Genomic DNA, 16,968 nt, shown 5'->3' on the forward strand with positions numbered 1-16,968 from the left:
AAAATGTCTAACAATTTACCCTACTAGTCCTCACAGCTTCCCATCAAGATGGAGATAAATAAAACATGCTTCTGTGTCCAATCCAATGATATGAATCCACTCCTACTCATCAGTTTTAGAATTTGTGTCATTAACACATCCTGGAAAGGGTGCCCAAATGTTCATGAGGGTTTTTTCCCATTGCCCCCCCTTGTTGTCTGTGTGACACTGTTATTTTGCACTTCCCTCCACAGTTACATGAGCATTGTAGAATCTCTTCCAACATACGGAGTCCATTATTATGCAGTTAAGGTACGTTTCAACTGAAAAGTGTTATTTGATGGAATTGGATTGGTTTATCACAAACAATTACGTCAGAAATCATTCTTCATTTACACAGTAATGAAAATTCTAGTCTATTTCCTGTGTTAAGATCAATAAATAGCTTTATGGTGATGCACTTTAAACAGAAAAATAATGCATCTGAAATTGCTTATTTATTTGATTGATAGACTGCTTATATGCCAAAATGGAGTCTAAGTGATTTGCAAGAATCACTTATAAAATCCATACATAATTATAATACACAGAGTATTAAAGCATCCTTAATTAGAATGTACAATACAGTAAAAAAAGCTTGGCAATTAAAACAATAAACAGTTATAACAAGAAGATCAGAAGTTCAAATTCAGAGGGATGTCTGACTAAACAGGTGTCTCCTTGGAAGGTTGCAGAATGCCAATATTATTATTGTTTTATTAATTTATATACTGCTTATATTTCAAAATGGCTTCTAAGTGGTTTAGTATAATGGAGCAGTGCAATTCCATTGTAAATCTTTACGGTTTAATTTATTTGGTTCTAGGTGAACTTAAGTGTTTTAGTTGCAAATTGTGAATAATACCCTACCAACACATACAAACACACTCCTTTCACACACCCTGAACAGCAACTGAGCATTAAGAGGCTATTCATCGGTTATGCCCCTGCCACGCCCAACAGGAAACTATATAAGGAACAGAAGCTGAAAGGAAAAGGCTGCAGTAACCTTTTAAAGCAGCAGTGCACAACCTGTGGCCCTCCAGAGCCAGTGTGGTGTAGTGGTTAAGAGCGGTAGTCTCCTAATCTGGGGAACCGGGTTCGCGTCTCCGCTCCTCCACCTGCAGCTGCTGGGTGACCTTGGGCCAGTCACACTTCTGTGAAGTCTCTCAGCCCCACTCACCTCACAGAGTGTTTGTTGTGGGGGAGGAAGGGAAAGGAGAATGTTAGCCGCTTTGAGACTCCTTAGGGTAGTGATAAAGCGTGATATCAAATCCAAACTCCTCCTCCTCTTCTTCTTCTTCTTCTTCTTCCTCTTCCAGATGTTTCTGAACTAGAATGCCCATCAACCCCAGCCAGCATAGTCAGGGATCAGGGAGGTGTAGTGCAACAACATCTGGAGGGCCGTGAAAAGTTTCAATAGTGTTTTGCTAGTCCACACAGGTTGGCACTTTGGTTTCATTTAAACTGGTAAAAAATGATCACAAATTGGGATTTAAAAAAGCAAGACAGGAGGACAACACACACAAAAACCCCTGAATGCAATTTATTGACAATGACATTCGCTGTCAAAAGTGAATGAAGGTTAACAATTAACATGAAAACTGCTTGTTTGAAAGCAACCTCTGTTAAGGAATGTTCCAACCGTTGAAGACTGTCCAACTATACCAAACACATTTGAAATTAATAAAGGCAGAGGATTCTTGCTACCTTTGCCTCTACATTTTGGCTAAACCCCCTTCAGAATAACATTAACTCTGGTATATGTGCACATGTTTTCTTTACACCAGGACAAGCAGGGAATCCCTTGGTGGTTAGGACTTAGCTACAAGGGAATCTTTCAGTATGACTACCATGACAAAGTGAAGCCAAGAAAGGTAAGCACATTATTTAAAGAGACTTACGTTGCCTTTTGCTTGAATGAGGAGGTCAATGTGTTTAACTTCTGAATTTTATAGATAATTTTAATCTATATTTTTGTTTGATGTTTACAGGTTTTGTGCTTACAGGTTTTAGCAATTAAGCAGTATGCAAATTTTATTAAATTGATATATGAGCAGAAACATTTGTCAGTGAGTGTTTCTGTAGGCTACTTAAAGAGGCCATGGCAGAGAGTTAAGAGTCTGAAGTAATCCTTATATACTGCGGTCACTGTTAAGGCATTGAGGGCACAAGGAGAAGGGGATGACAGAGAACAAGATGGTTGGACAGTGTTCTCAATGCTACAAACATGAGTTTGACCAAACTGCGGGAGGCAGTGGAAGACAGGAAGGCCTGGCGTGCTCTGGCCCAGGGGGTCACGAAATGTCGGACACGTCTAAATGACTAAACAACAACAACTGTTAGGGGAGAGCATTGGAATGCAGCACTATTCATTGCAGGGGATTAGAATATTGTGACATATTTAGAATAGCCCATTTTCTCAAAGGTGTAAAAAGATGGAGACAAAATCCCAGTTTTTAACTTGGTAGTATCTTGCTATAGGTTCATATACATATTTAAATAAGGCAGAATGGGGAGGAAAAAAGGGAAGAGTTGCCTTTTGCCAATTCTTTTGTTCCAAATGGAGAAGCTGTGGATATCAGCATCGCTTGAAAGTGGCTGGACATCTGAATGCCTGAATATAACCAAGATATTTGCACTCTTATATGATTACAATTGAGAGCACTCTTCTGTACAGTTTTGTGCAGGCACCTTATTCTCCAGAAAGCAGCACTGTCTTTGATTGCTGCACATGTTCATTTGTACAAACTAGCCATTGTGCATTCTCAGAAAATTACAACTTGTCAGCAGCCAAGCTATTCCATTCATTCATGCCCCAAAGCATCTAGCATTGTTCTGATGAGATAAATGGGAGTTATGCTCATGCTCTTCATTCTCTCTCTCCATCCTACGTGGATGAAACTTCTGAAACAGACACCAAGAAGCATGAAGGCTCTGCATGTGTGGTACCTTGTTGCTTCCTTTCAAACGATGTTTCAGAGGAGATAAAAGGGAACAAGGTCTGTACACTTTCCTCATCTGAGCCAAGGTGGCTCAGCTGGAAGCAGCCATCTTTGGTGACTAGCCCTGGCTGGATGCACAGAGAAGAGGGCTCTTCTGCTAGGCCTGGCTGGTGCCATCCAATAAGCAATGTAGGAGGCTGCCTGAGACCACAGAATTCAAGAGGAGCAAGGCTTCTCTGGAAAGTTTAAAAAATAATATATCTTGAGAAAATAAGGTGTGGAGTCAAGGGCAGTTGTGTCACACACACACACACACACACATCCTGATTTTCCCAGTTGCTGACCCTAATGATCACTTCATTCTTCTGGAGTCAGAAAAGCCCCTCACAATCAACAAGATATTGAGGCAGCAATATTAATTTTTGTCTGGGGCACTGGTTAACCCCATTTCCCCTATAGCCAAGAAGTCATTATGTCTCCCATCAGTTGATACCTCTGTTGGACTCTCATTATCATTAAGCTCTTTTTTTGGAAAGAGCATGTTAGTTTTAAACCCTAACCTGGAAGTGAAATCTCCCTTGGGATGGATTATTACAGACAGCTTCTACTGGAAGCCTGGTGGATCACCTCAAAGCAACCCTGGGTCAACATTTGAGTTGGTTTGTTTTTTAAGGTGTCTTCACATATTGAAGAATGATGCAAACTATTTAGGACCTACCTCTTGTTGATGTTTATAGTTCCTATTAAAGGTAAAGGGACCCCTGGCCATTAGGTCCAGTCGTGACCGACTATGGGGTTGCGGCGCTCATCTCGCTTTATTGGCCAAGGGAGCCAGCGTGGAGCTTCCGGGTCATGTGGCCAGCATGACTAAGCCGCTTCTGGTGAACCAGAAGTAGAAGACAAAGCAGGAAATTGTGAAACAAAACCAGCCCAAACTGAGAAATGTATATTAAATGCAAAGAAAAATCCTTGCCTTTAAAAAAAAGATTGTAATTTCCCCGTTAGGTCATCCTGAATAGTATTTGTCACACTGAATAGCTGAGCGTTGTCTCTTTACAATCTTATCATCATCCGGTCAAACCCAACCTTTTATTAAATTGCTCCAGTCGTTTTGCCAGGACCCTGCAAAATTCTCAGTATTTTAAAAAATAAAAAATGATAAGAGCTTGGCTGACTGTTGGCTTACATTCTAGGATCCAGTTTGTACACATTTAAATTTTTAGTCACTGTACTAAATGTCACCAGAAATGCAGTTGGGCTTTTAATATAAGAGGCCCTGGATGAGGCAGTAGTTGAGGGAATTGAATTAGACTGCAGCTTCCAAAGGCCATGAGCCACATGTATTTGAGTCCTGAAGGCATATTGCCTATGCTTTAACTGACTAATAAGATCGAAAGAAGAAAATACTGCATTTTAGACTGCATATCTCTTCCCTTGTGCACTGGACTAAGCAACATTTGATTGGATATTTTCACAATTGGCCATTTTTAATCTTTCCTTGAAAATGCGTAATGAGCAGGAGGGCAGCCTTGGTTATGTACAATTTCATGTTCTCCCTTCCGTGAGCAATGAAAATTCATGGCAACCTTATAGGGTATGTTTCCTTTCTGTCTGTTACACAGCTGGAGCTGGCATTGCAGATGTGCAGAAGCAGGCACACAGGCAGGAAGCACTAGTCTCAAAGCACTGTTAGCCTAGCAACCTGAAGTCTTGAACAAGGTCCACAGCCTGATCGAAACTGCTGCTCTTCACTTCTCCTTGTGTATCCTCTCTCAAGTAGAGCTGCTTTCATTCCTAGCAGGAGAGTGTGACTCACATTGCAGGAGTTTAAAGCAACCAAATACCCATCAGTGCCCATTGTCCTCTCTCAATGACTGGCCATACCAAGTGCAAGGTAAAGAGCATCATTCACAACACCACTAAGGCATGCAATTTCTTTCACTCCCCCAACTTAATAAGGAAATATAAATTTCCACCTGCGCTTTATTCACTACATTGCTGCCAAACAACGGCAATATATTTCTGCCTATGTAGCACCTGATAAGAAGGGTGGTCAGATGACAATGAGGACAGGACTCCTTCCCCTTCAAGAGGAAGAGGCAATCTCAGCAGGCACACTTTCTGGAATTCCATAGGAGCTCTGTCCTCTTTTGTCACCCTAAAGAGAAATTGTAGAAGCATGTTCTTCAATGAGATGGAAGGCAGAGCTGCAGGTTGTCATGAACCTGTGAGCAAGTATCTCTGGGTGGGGCCCCTCAGGCAAAGCAGCCCTCTCCTTGACACAGGTGACTACAAATCACAGAAAGTGTGAGAGGACAGGACAAGAGCAGACAGCATGCTAGGCTTTGTAGTCTCAGTGCATAAACCTTGTTGATTGAGAGTTCAGTCACAGTGCTATTCTAGGATCAGATGCATCCAAGGCAAGTTTGTAAATGACAGGTCTTGTTTGCAATTGTGAAAGTGAATAGGCTGCTTGAATAAACACAGAGGAAGCACTGCCTTGCTCTGCTTTTAGGTGTGTGCTCTCCCTGTCCCTGGATTGATCAGTCTTGATGCTGGAATCACTAGAGTCAGGGAACAGGTTCTCCTCTCCTGGATTAGCAGCTAAACCTTTTTCAGCCAGAGGCTTCCCTCATGGGCAACTTGACTGATCTGCAACCATAAAAAACCACCTATCAATCTCATGAGAAGCCTTCCTGTCAGTATTGGGTGGGTTCAGAGGCAAAATGGGGGGAGCAACTCAAAAAGAAAGAAAGAAAGAAAGAAAGAAAGAAAGAAAGAAAGAAAGAAAGAGACTTCCAAGTAGATGAGATTATGCAAAACCATAGTTTGTGGGTTCACCAACTTCTATACCATGTCTATCCTGACCTTGGCATACATTGCATTATCCAATTTTATCCTGACGTTATCCTGCCTTTGAAGAAAGTTGGGCTAAGCGACAGTGACCAGCCAAGCCTCATCCAGGCTAAGTTCAGGGCATTATTTCCCCTCACGTGTTTTCGATTCCACCTCCCATTTGTCTGCCTTTGCTGCTGCTGTGTGTTGGTGCTGTACTTCTGCTGCAGACTGGCCCACTGGCTGTTTCGCTTCATGGATGTGCTTTTGAAGTTGAGCAGCATGTGTGCTGTGAAAAGCACAAATGCTAGAGAGTCATTTAGAGGCATGGAAGGAATCTGTAGTGTCTTTGAGAGTCTTTTCATTTTACGCAGGGCTCATAAAGTCAGCATTTAGTGCTCCCAGAAGCATTCTGAAAAAGCAAAAGTGGCATTGCCCATGCCTATATGATAATTAATAATATGTCTTTAAGTGCCAGGATAGACAGGCAATCTGTTCTGGCTGAGAGGATCTCACTATTTTAAGAGCCTGAACTGCTATCCTCCAGTGCACATAGTTCCAATAACCTTTGCAAACCATTAACTATTGGCGGGCTTTGTTAATCGTTTGCTCTTCTGCTTTCCTTAACAAAGGCTGCCTAGAGTTTTTCCATGGGTGCACAAACTCTTGACTGACACCTTAAAATTTCAGCAGGGAAGAAGGTGAAGAATCAAGAAGCCTAGAAGGAAGCAAAAATAGGCAGAGTTGCTTGTGATAAACTAGACCAGGGACCAAGAGCAGAAGGAGAGAAGCAGTGGATCTGATACATCACTGAAACAAGGCAGGGATAAAGAATCAAAGTATATAACATCGCCATACATTCATACAGAGAATTAATACATTAGTATACAGAAATATATGTATGTGGCTGCAGGGGCACCATGGGAGGAGCTAAGGGCCCTGCCGAAATATTCTGCAGCCTGCATTGGGCCTCCCCACAGCTGTGGCAGGCCTCATGTGGCGTCACATGTAGGCATCATGCGCATGACATCACACACACGAGCTGGGCCTCCCCAAAGTGGGGCAGAACCTGGCACCTGTGTGTGGCTGATTATTACTTATTCAGTATACATTATTATATATTAGTAAGTATTATTTATTAATAAATAAATAAATATCAAAACAATTATAATTTATTAAGAAATATTACTCATCAGCCCATGAATATTTATCAGTTTATTTCTTCAGAACATCCACAGTGGCTCCTCCCCTTTGCCATGCATGTTAATTTCATTATGCCACATTTTAACATCACGCCCATTTGAAGCACATGGCTTCCCCCAAAGAATCCTGGGAGTTGTCATTTGTTAAGGGTGCTGGGAATTGTAGCTCCAGGAGGGATAAACTACACTTCCCAGAATTCTTTGGGGGAAGCCATGTGCTTTCAATGTACTTGCTGGATTTTAAAAGGAACAAGTGGGCCCCTCAAGATAATGTTTCAGTGCGGATGCTGCTGTTTGGGGTTCGAGATAACCAAGCAGACCTTCTTCCAAGATCTTCCCTATCACCCTCTTCCTTGTTCCCCTCTTCCAACAGTGAGGCAATGAAGAGCCTCCGTCCCCCTGGGCTGCTTCTTGCTTTCAGGCCAGTTGCTCAAAAGCAAGAGACAAGGCTGTTTTCCACGCACCCCAGCCATGTGTAATTGTGTTCATCTTCCATCCTCATATCTGATGCTGAGGTCTGCCTTCACATTCTGATTCCGTACCTACCAAAAGAAAATTGTCTTCTGTTGGCTTTTCTCCCTGCTAAATGCTGGGTTTTCCTATTTGGTCCCCTGCTGGGATTCAGTTGCCCCTGCCCAGATATTTTGTCAAAGACTGAGCATCCTACTGTATGGAGAAAAGGCTCCTCATACAGCACTGAATGGTGTGTTCGGGGAGGGGAGTGAGCAGTGGGTTAAGCGGACGACACCAAGAAGGGGTCCAGCAGTCAAGGAGGCGGTTCATCCACCTGCTGTAGAGAAGTGAGGGGCTTCTTCACCCAGGAAGGGAGCCCACCTAGGAGAAGGAAAACTGATCCTCAATCTCCACTGCCTTCCTTGGGAGAAGAAAGGCTAAGGTGCAAAGCCTACATAGATCCAGAGTGGTGCCACTAAGATGGTTGGATGGCACCTGGTGCGCCTCCTTCTGGCAGCTGCTGTCTATTGCAGGGGTCAGCAAACTTTTTCAGCAGGGGGCCAGTCCACTGTCCTTCAAACCTTGTGGGGGGCTGAACTATATTTGGGGGGGGGGAGGAACGAATTCCTATGCCCCACAAATAACCCAGAGATGCATTTTAAATAAAAGCACACATTCTACTCATGTAAAAACACGCTGATTACTGGACTGCCCGCAGGCCGGATTTAGAAGGTGATTGGGCTGGATCCAGCCCCAGGGCCTTAGTTTGCCTATCCATGGTCTATTGAGACAGACGGATGCCAACAATCCCGCGCCTCATACAGGCATGCTTTCCTGCAGGGTCCACACAACATTGCTGCCCATGTTCCTTCACCAACTCCCATTGAATCCAGATTAACCCTTTCTGAGAGAAATTCAGTGAGTTGTGTTTTTTTAAAACTAAAAACAAAAAACAGTTGCCAACAACGCACTGCAATATTTTGCCAACTCATTTGCAAATTAAGTCCCTGTCCAGAAGACCCTCACTCCTTTCATGAGAGTACCAGGCTCTTTCCACAAGCGCATGGGACTTGGTATCAACAACTGTTGCTTAAGCATCAAAAGCCATGGTTGCTCAACTCATCCTGAAATAAGTGCTGGGCCATTTCAACCAACATTTCCCCATTAATTTCACCATGAGATTACCAAAAGCAATTAAGAATACTTCAGCACAATGAAAGAAACGTGGTGCTCAGCCACTGTTTGAGGCTTGAGAGTATCCTCTCTTCCAACCTTTTTACTCATTTATTTTGTAAGAACCCCTTTTACCCTATAAGCCTTTAGCATTATTTTAAAGCCACAGTCACTATTCTGGGCTTCTCTTTAACTAAACAGATGGTCATGTGGATTCCCCCCCCCCCCCAGCTCAGTCCCCTGTTTGTGGCAAAACCTTCAAGAGCTTCTCCCAGATAGCAGATATGGATGCAGAGCTCACGCCTCTTCCCTACTAGCCTCAGCTTAAGTATGGAACGGCCAACAAGCCCCACATGTCCCCACACATCCACCGAAATGAAAGAGAGGCAGAAGAGTGGAATTTTAAAGCCCTTGATTATAGCTCTTATTTAACTATCCACAAGGACCTGGGAGCGGGCCAGTAATTCTCTTCCCAGGAATGGTTTCCACTGAGGACATTTTCCAGCCTGCACCTGGACGCTCTGCAACGTCATGTGCATTGCGGAAGCCCCTCCCCCCACCCACTTCCTTCACCCTTCGAAGACCGTTTTGCAGAATAGAACAGCAGAGGTTTTTTGGCTGCAGTCTCTGACCACCACCTCAAAAGTGTGGGCAGTTTTAATAGGCACCAACCTGGTTTCAAACCACACACAGAGAGACTTTCCAATGTTAAACAATCATTTCCAGACAGACACCCCCCCCCCTAAAGTTAAACACATTTAACAGCAACTCTACTTTAACATCAAAGATGATGTTTCTTGGAGAGGGTGAGGCAGAGTTCACTGGGTTTTGGAGAGGAAGATTGCCAGTGTAAATACTAGACATAGGTGTCACTTTTTTAAAAACCCAAAGGAAGTTTTTGCTTTCATTTTGAAACACAAAACAGTGCATGGTCAAAAACTGATTAGACAGTCTAAGGGCCAAGCATACACCAGAGACTGGCTCTCCCAACACTATCTTTTTTAATTGCTGCCAATTTGAATGGAGATGTCCATGGAGCAAACAGCAGCCTGCAAAAGTGGAGGGGACATTTTGGTCAGGAAACCAGGGTAGGGGAAGAAAGGATTAAACAGCCCTTCCTTCTTTGTCACATATTGTCAGGCCCTGCGACTGCATTTCATTAAAAACATAAAACATCAGGAGATCTGCACTTATCCTGCACTTTCTGCATGTGCTGTAGTGTGACCTTTAGTCATTTCTTAATGACATCATAAGAATAAGGAATAGCGGCCTCATGTTGAACTGCCAAGTAGACAAGTGGCCACTCAGATGAACCAGACCAAAATCAGCTGCTAGTGTCCTTCCCAGATAGTTTGCCTCAGGAAAGAAACTGTTGTTTAAAGAGACATGCTCCTCTTAGTTATGACGAACCACTTCCTGGCTGCATCACCCAGAAGAAGCTTGCATGATCAACCACGTTATATCCAAGTTTACAAGAGGATACTGGATTCAGCCTCAGAAGCAAGTCCTGGGAGTCCATTGTCATGCTTGTGAAGCCGCCTGCGGCCACCCTGCACATTTGAAGCACATTCAGTGCACATGACTTCTTTCTCAAAGAGTGCTGGGATCTGTAGTTTCCCCCTCACAGAGCTACAACTCCCAGCACCCTTAACAAACTATAGTTCCCAGGATTCTTTGGGGACAAGTTGGTAGTGCTGGGCAAGCTGCCTTTCAGGGAAACTTCTCCGCTGTTGTGGAGCTGCCCATTGGGGAACATCTGATAAGCTACCAAGGAACTCCAGGACTCCCCCAAACACACTTTGAAAACATCTGCACCCATTTTAACTGCATTAGTTTCCCGTTTTTGTTTGTGTGGCTTGTTTTAATCGTGGGGAAATGCTTGCCTTGAACAAGGCTGGAGCATAAGGAGCTGCCTCCTACAGACTCACACCAGCAGTCCATCCAGCCCAGTATGGTCTACACTGAGCGGCAGCATCGCTGCAGGGTTTCAGGCAATGTCCTCTCCCAGCCCTGCCAGGACATGCCATGGATGGAGCCTGGGATGGTTGCCATGGAGCTTCAGCCCTTCCGTTCTGTTCTGTCTCATTTTGGGGTGAAGCATTTCATTTTCCCGAGGAATGGTGGGGTGGGGAGGCAGAATATTTTATTTAGCAAGCAGAATATTTTGTTTCCCCGCCAGCTTTAGCTGTGCCATGTGGGCAACTGCAGAGCCCAGGGGTGGGGGAGCTCAGCAGTCTTTGTTGTACTGAAAGCAAGACAGGTCCTTGGTAACTATTCCAAGCATCTGGAGTTTTATCTGGAGGGAGGGAATTTGCATGCCAGAGGGTCACAAGGTACTATATACTCCCTGTTCCTTCCTTCCCACTTCTCCAATCCCCTCTTCTGCACACAGGAACTGGAAGCTTTCACAATGCAAACATCTGGCATGTTTTGAATTCCAGTGTTACTGCAATAGAGAGAGGACAAACTTGCTCTTATCTTTGTTGTTTGGACCTCTCTCTCCTCTCATTGTGGCAAATTGCTTAGGGCAAACCCAAAATAACTTGTGGCTAAACTTGTGAGTTGAAAGGTACAAGTGGCTCCATCTCCAATATAGTCCCAACACTGCCTGCATTAATCTCACTGCTATCTTTGGAGCCTCTCCGAAAGCATTCATCTCAGAAACCTGATGGTTTACGATGGTGTCAGGGATTAATCAGTGACAGAGATAAAAGAGAAGGGCACATTTCAGTTTCCCATAATTTTGGTTTCACGCTTGGCGAGACTGCTGGAAATGTGGGAAACATCATTGTATGTTCGCTCCCATGCTATTACCAGAAATTTCATACGCTAGAAAGGTGTTCCTAGGTTGCTCCCATTTTGTGGAATGATATCCCTATGGAGGGATGTGGGTGGCGCTGTGGGTTAAACCACAGAGCCTAGGGCTTGCCGATCAGAAGGTTGGTGGTTTGAATCCCCGTGACGGGGTGAGATGAGTCCCAGCTCCTGCCAACCTAGCAGTTCAAAAGCACGTCAAAGTGCAAGTAGATAAATAGGTACCGCTCCTGCGGGGAGATAAACAGCGTTTCCGCGCTCCTCTGGTTTGCCAGAAGCGGCTATAGCTGCAGGGCAAACCTCAGTGTCGACAGCCAGGAAATGGCAAGGCAAACAGAAATGGTTTGAGCTGTCTGCAAAAGGATCTCTTTGTCAGTGCTTGTCTGGTCTCCATAGGGAGGTGGAGGTAAAGGTAAAGGGACCCCTGACCATTTGGTCCAGTCGTGGATGACTCTGGGATTGCGGCGCTCATCTCGATTTACTGGCCACCCCACTGACTGTGCCCAATGCCTGGTATTCAAAGGTAGACTCCCTCTGGACATGGAGCTTTACATTTTACATTAGACTTTGTGACTAATAATTGTTAAACCCTATCTCTCCTCCATGAATTTGTCTAATCCCCTTTTAAGCATCTAAACTGGCAGCTGCGTCTTCTGGCAACCAATCCCACAGATTAACAGTTATGGCTATGCAAACACCACACATGAAAAGCACCCCTCATAAAAATATAAAAATATTCCATGGGAACTGTAGTTTGCCCTTTAGGGAGCTAAAATCTATAGTTCCCAGGATTCTTTGGGGAAATAGTGTGCTTTAAATGTATGGTATGTACACAGCATACATTTTCCAGGAAAAGGTATTTTCCCACTCCCAAATCAAATTAATTGATTGCCCAAAACTTCTGAGAGTAGGGAGGAATTACCTCTATCCCCTCCCAAACAATTCAGAAATCTACCATCATCTGTCATCATCGTGGAATCTAGACACATATAAAAAACACTGTGAAAATGCTTTTATATAAAAAAAATGAAAAATATATTGAATTTGCCATAAGCTCACCATTGCCATCTAGTGTCACATTTGTATAATGCACTTAAAACATTATATTTGCAGCTGTATGGATGAGCCCCATGTCTCCGCATAGCCATCTTTTTTTCTAAACCAAAAGCTTCAAAAACTTTAGCCTCCCTGCTCATCAGTCCTCTATTTCCCCCCAAAACACTTCCGTCCAGGCCCACACACTTTGTATCCCACAACTAACCATCTGTGTACAGGCATCCCATAGTGAGACTTGATGACACCAGTTTCAGCTGCTCTACCTGGGACTGCAAAATGAGGGGGTGTTTTCAAGAAATGGAGAGGCAGCAATACATGGTTAGTTGGCTTGTTTGGGCCTTTCTTCATAGGAGAAATATTGCACCCCCTTGAATGTTTTAGGCTACAATCTGACATACCCTTACTAGAGAGCAAGCCCCCTTGAACTCAGTAGGATTGAATTCTGAATAGACATGCCTAGGATTGCACTGTTAAGTCTCTGCAGTCATCTCTTTGGGAATGTGGAGATCCAGGGCAGGCTGAAGTCACCTGTGAGTGTGGACCGTGCATGTTTCATGAGTGTGCAACTCATTCCCAAATAAGTGTGCCTTAGCAAATAAGACAATAGCCTTCTGGAATGCTAAGAATGTGTACCTTTTCCTCAAGGGTAGACAGTCATTTTGGCATTTTGCTGACTCAGTGGCCAGCAAAGCAGGCTGTATCAGTTGCATTCTTGCTGTTCACTGACTTTACAGTTGCTCAAGCAAATGGATTCTTTCATTTGTCATTCACTATCAAAGGGTTAAATAATCCAGAAGAGTGGAGGGGGCAGGGTAAGAGCAGCTTGTGAGTCAGTTTTGCTCCTTTTGTCTTTTGGCAAGTGACTTTGGCTTAGCCCACTTAGGAATCTACATTCCAAAGGCTTATCTGAGTTTCTTCATTGAAAAAAACAAGGTGGTCTTTGAAGATCTTTGTCATTGTCTGTTTCTTACAGGGTAGGATTTGTGCCACCTATTCAGTGTGTTGTAATAAATGTGGAAGCAATTACTTTGGTAGCTTTTCAGAATACCTGTAATCCCATGAAAAATGTTTCAGCACAAAGTAAGAAGAGACCAAAATCTTACCTAGTCCAGCATCCTGTTTCTCACAGAGGCCACCAGATGTCTGCGGCAGCACTTATAAGCCCCAAGACTAAAATTATAAATTAATTTGTTATTTGCATGTAATCAAAGTTAAAATTGGAATTCTCTGTTTGACAGGATGGCCAGTGCATTGCTCTCTAAACTATCCCTGCTGCAAAGAAAGATAGATAGATAAACAGATTGATTGATTTGAACAATGACCACAATCCAGCAAGACTTGTCTGTATTCAGAAAAAGTTTTGCAGACATTCATCTCTCTATAGCACACACACATATGCATGCTGGAGGAAGGGCATTATGATGATTCCTTTCTGTTGGGATTTGTGAGCTGCTTAGAGATTTCTGTTGAAATAGGAAGCCATATATAAATTAATTAAATAAATACCCAGCACTCTAGGTTGCAGCTGACCTGCACTGTGTAAGCATTGCCAGAGAAATCCTTGGCAGCACAGTATGATGTTGTTTAGTCGTTTAGTTGTGTCCGACTCTTCATGACCCCATGGACCAGAGCACGCCAGGCACTTCTGTCTTCCACTGCCTCCCGCAGTTTGGTCAAACTCATGCTGGTAGCTTTGAGAACACTATCCAACCATCTCGTCCTCTGTCGTCCCCTTCTCCTTGTGCCCTCCATCGTTCCCAACATCAGGGTCTTTTCCAGGGAGTCTTCTCTTCTCATGAGGTGGCCAAAGTCTTGGAGCCTCAGCTTCACGATCTGTCCTTCCACTGAGCACTCAGGGGTGATTTCCTTCAGAATGGAGAGGTTGGATTTTCTTGCAGTCCATGGGACTCTCAAGAGTCTCCTCCAGCACCATAATTCAAAAGAATCCATTCTTCGGCGATCAGCCTTCTTTATGGTCCAGCTCTCACTTCCATACATCACCACTGGGAAAACCATGGCTTTAACTATACGGACCTTTGTCGGCAAGGTGATGTCTTTGCTTTTTAAGATGCTGTCTAGGTTTGTCATTGCTTTTCTCCCAAGAAGCAGGTGTCTTTTAATTTCGTGGCTGCTGTCACCATCTGCAGTGATCACGGAGCCCAAGAAAGTGAAATCTCTCACTGCCTCCATTTCTTCCCCTTCTATTTGCCAGGAGGTGATGGGACCAGTGGCCATGATCTTCATTTTTTTGATGTTGAGCTTCAGACCATATTTTGCGCTCTCCTCTTTCACCCTCAATAAAAGGTTCTTTAATTCCTCCTCACTTTCTGCCATCAAGGTTGTGTCATCTGCATATCTGAGGTTGTTGATATTTCTTCCAGCAATCTTAATTCCAGTTTGGGATTCATCCAGCCCAGCCTTTCTCATGATGAATTCTGCATATAAGTTAAATAAGCAGGGAGACAATATACAGCCTTATCGTACTCCTTTCTCAATTTTGAACCAATCAGTTGTTCCATATCCAGTTCTAACTGTAGCTTCTTGTCCCACGTAGAGATTTCTCAGGAGACAGATGAGGTGATCAGGCACTCCCATTTCTTTAAGAACTTGCACAGCATGGCCTGCCCTGAAAGGGAAGCTCAGTCCATCTGTGTTTTCCATGTGCTCTTAACAGGTGATCCACAGGTGATCTACCATTGCCGATTGTCACCTTTATCCCACCAAGGAGATTCACAGCATAAGCAAGATTTTTGAGTGCATATTAATTTGCTGGATGGGGAAAGGAGAGCATAAATGTAGCAGGGTGCTGTGCATTCCAATTCATTCCCCATTCTGGTGCAGCTCATCGTGCACTATTTTTAAAAAGAAAAAAACAGACTGGAGAAAGTGTGGACCCTTTTGGCCTCTGGTAAGGGGGATTTTCTGTTATGTTCATGTGTGCCAAAGAAAATGTATCTTGAGTCTATTTTCCAAACCAATCAAAATTAAGCACCATTAATTTCAGTGCACTCAACTTTCTTTTAAATCAAGTGGTTGGTTTCAATTTCCTCTTGAAATCGTTGTCCGCCCACCTTGGAGATGCCGAGGCCCCTCGGCCCATTTCTCTCTCGCACACAAAGCTGCCCTCGGAGGGCGCGGCCTCGGCACGGAGCCCCTGAGGCGGCTGGCACCGCGAGAAATGGCCCAACAGAGTCCGGCTGCTCCGCCGGCCCCAACTCGGACTAGCCGGCATGTCTGGAGGGTTTCTGAAGCTTGAGGCAGCGAGAGGATTGTGTGGCGCGACTCCGCTCTGCGTCTCCCGGGGCGGGCAAGGAGCCTCCGCCCTCCGCAGCGCCTGCGCGCCTCTCGCGCCTGCCTCGGGACAAAGGGGAGCCGCGGGGACCAGGCAGCGCCGCCTGGCTCGCTCGCTGGCTGGCTGGCTGCGCGGAGCTGGGCGCCCCGCAACGGAGCCGGGAGGCAGCCCGTCGAGGAGCCGGAGGAGGAGCCCAGGCGCCGCCTCGCTCAGCGCGACCTCTTTCCGTCTCCCCGCAGATCTTCCAGTGGAGGCAGCTGGAGAACCTCTACTTCCGAGAGAAGAAGTTTTCCGTGGAAGTGCACGACCCTCGCAGGTAAGAGGCGGCGGAGGAGGAGGAGGAGGAGGAGGAAGGGTCCGGGCTGGGGACTGGCTGCCTGCCTGCCTGCCTGCCTGCCTGCCTGCCTGCCTGCCTGCCGGGGCTTTGCGAGCAGCCCCTCCGGGCGCTTCGGCGGCGCCTCGCTTTTCCGCGTGCTGGGAGCTGCTGCTGCTGCTGCTGCTGACCTCGGGGGGATTCCACTTTCAGGCGCAGACACCCTCGATCGAAATGGCTCTTTCTTGTGTTTTGTTTATTGCAGTAACAGGGAGGGGGAGAAAATATGGCTAAAATATGTCTAGGCTTGATCCTTTCTGTTACCGTAACCCATGCTCTGTCCTTCACACCGTCTTTTCGTTGTTTAATTTACTTATTTTTCATCTCCTGCAGTCCTCTGTAATGTTTGTGTTAGCTTGCCTTCTTCACTCCTCATTTTGCGTAACATAAGCAGCTGCCCAGTGCACAGAAAGCATAATTGTATGGGGTGTGTGTGTGTGTGTGTGGACTTTATTTTGCATAATCACTCCTTTGGTCACTGCCGCTTTATGACAAGGTTTTCCCAGGACACGCTGCTATCTGTAATACAACGTAAATATTTTGTGCAAATTGGTTCCTGAAGAACTAACCTTTTCCCCCTAAAACTTGGCAACTGAAAGCCAGGCTCTGTTCATAGTTCACAGTGTAACTGGAGTGCAGTAAATTTAGTTCTGTCTTTCAATTACACCCCCTTTTGCAAATCAGGTTCGTGCTTTTCTGCACAAATGACAGAATCTAGTGCTCCACTCCAGCACAGAGAGGTCGGATGTGTGCTGCTGACAATTTATTTGCAGATTGGCAGCCTGCAATCTTTTTCATGTTTACTGT

General features: G+C 44.8%; 1 protein-coding gene across 8 annotated transcripts in view; it reads left to right on the plus strand.

Annotated features, from left to right (window-relative positions):
• The window catches only part of FRMD4A (FERM domain containing 4A), a 412,586-nt gene that overhangs the window by 343,349 nt on the left and 52,269 nt on the right, over positions 1 to 16,968 (plus strand). For all 8 annotated transcript variants that reach the window (XM_083464152.1, XM_083464151.1, XM_083464153.1 and 5 more), the window contains 3 exons: positions 234 to 291; positions 1,809 to 1,895; positions 16,028 to 16,104. In XM_083464152.1, the coding sequence (XP_083320278.1) occupies positions 234 to 291; positions 1,809 to 1,895; positions 16,028 to 16,104 (222 nt within the window). The remainder of the gene's footprint in view (positions 1 to 233; positions 292 to 1,808; positions 1,896 to 16,027; positions 16,105 to 16,968) is intronic.

This window comes from Podarcis liolepis, assembly GCF_965112155.1.
Source record: "Podarcis liolepis genome assembly, chromosome: 10".
Taxonomy (NCBI): Eukaryota; Metazoa; Chordata; class Lepidosauria; order Squamata; family Lacertidae; genus Podarcis; species Podarcis liolepis.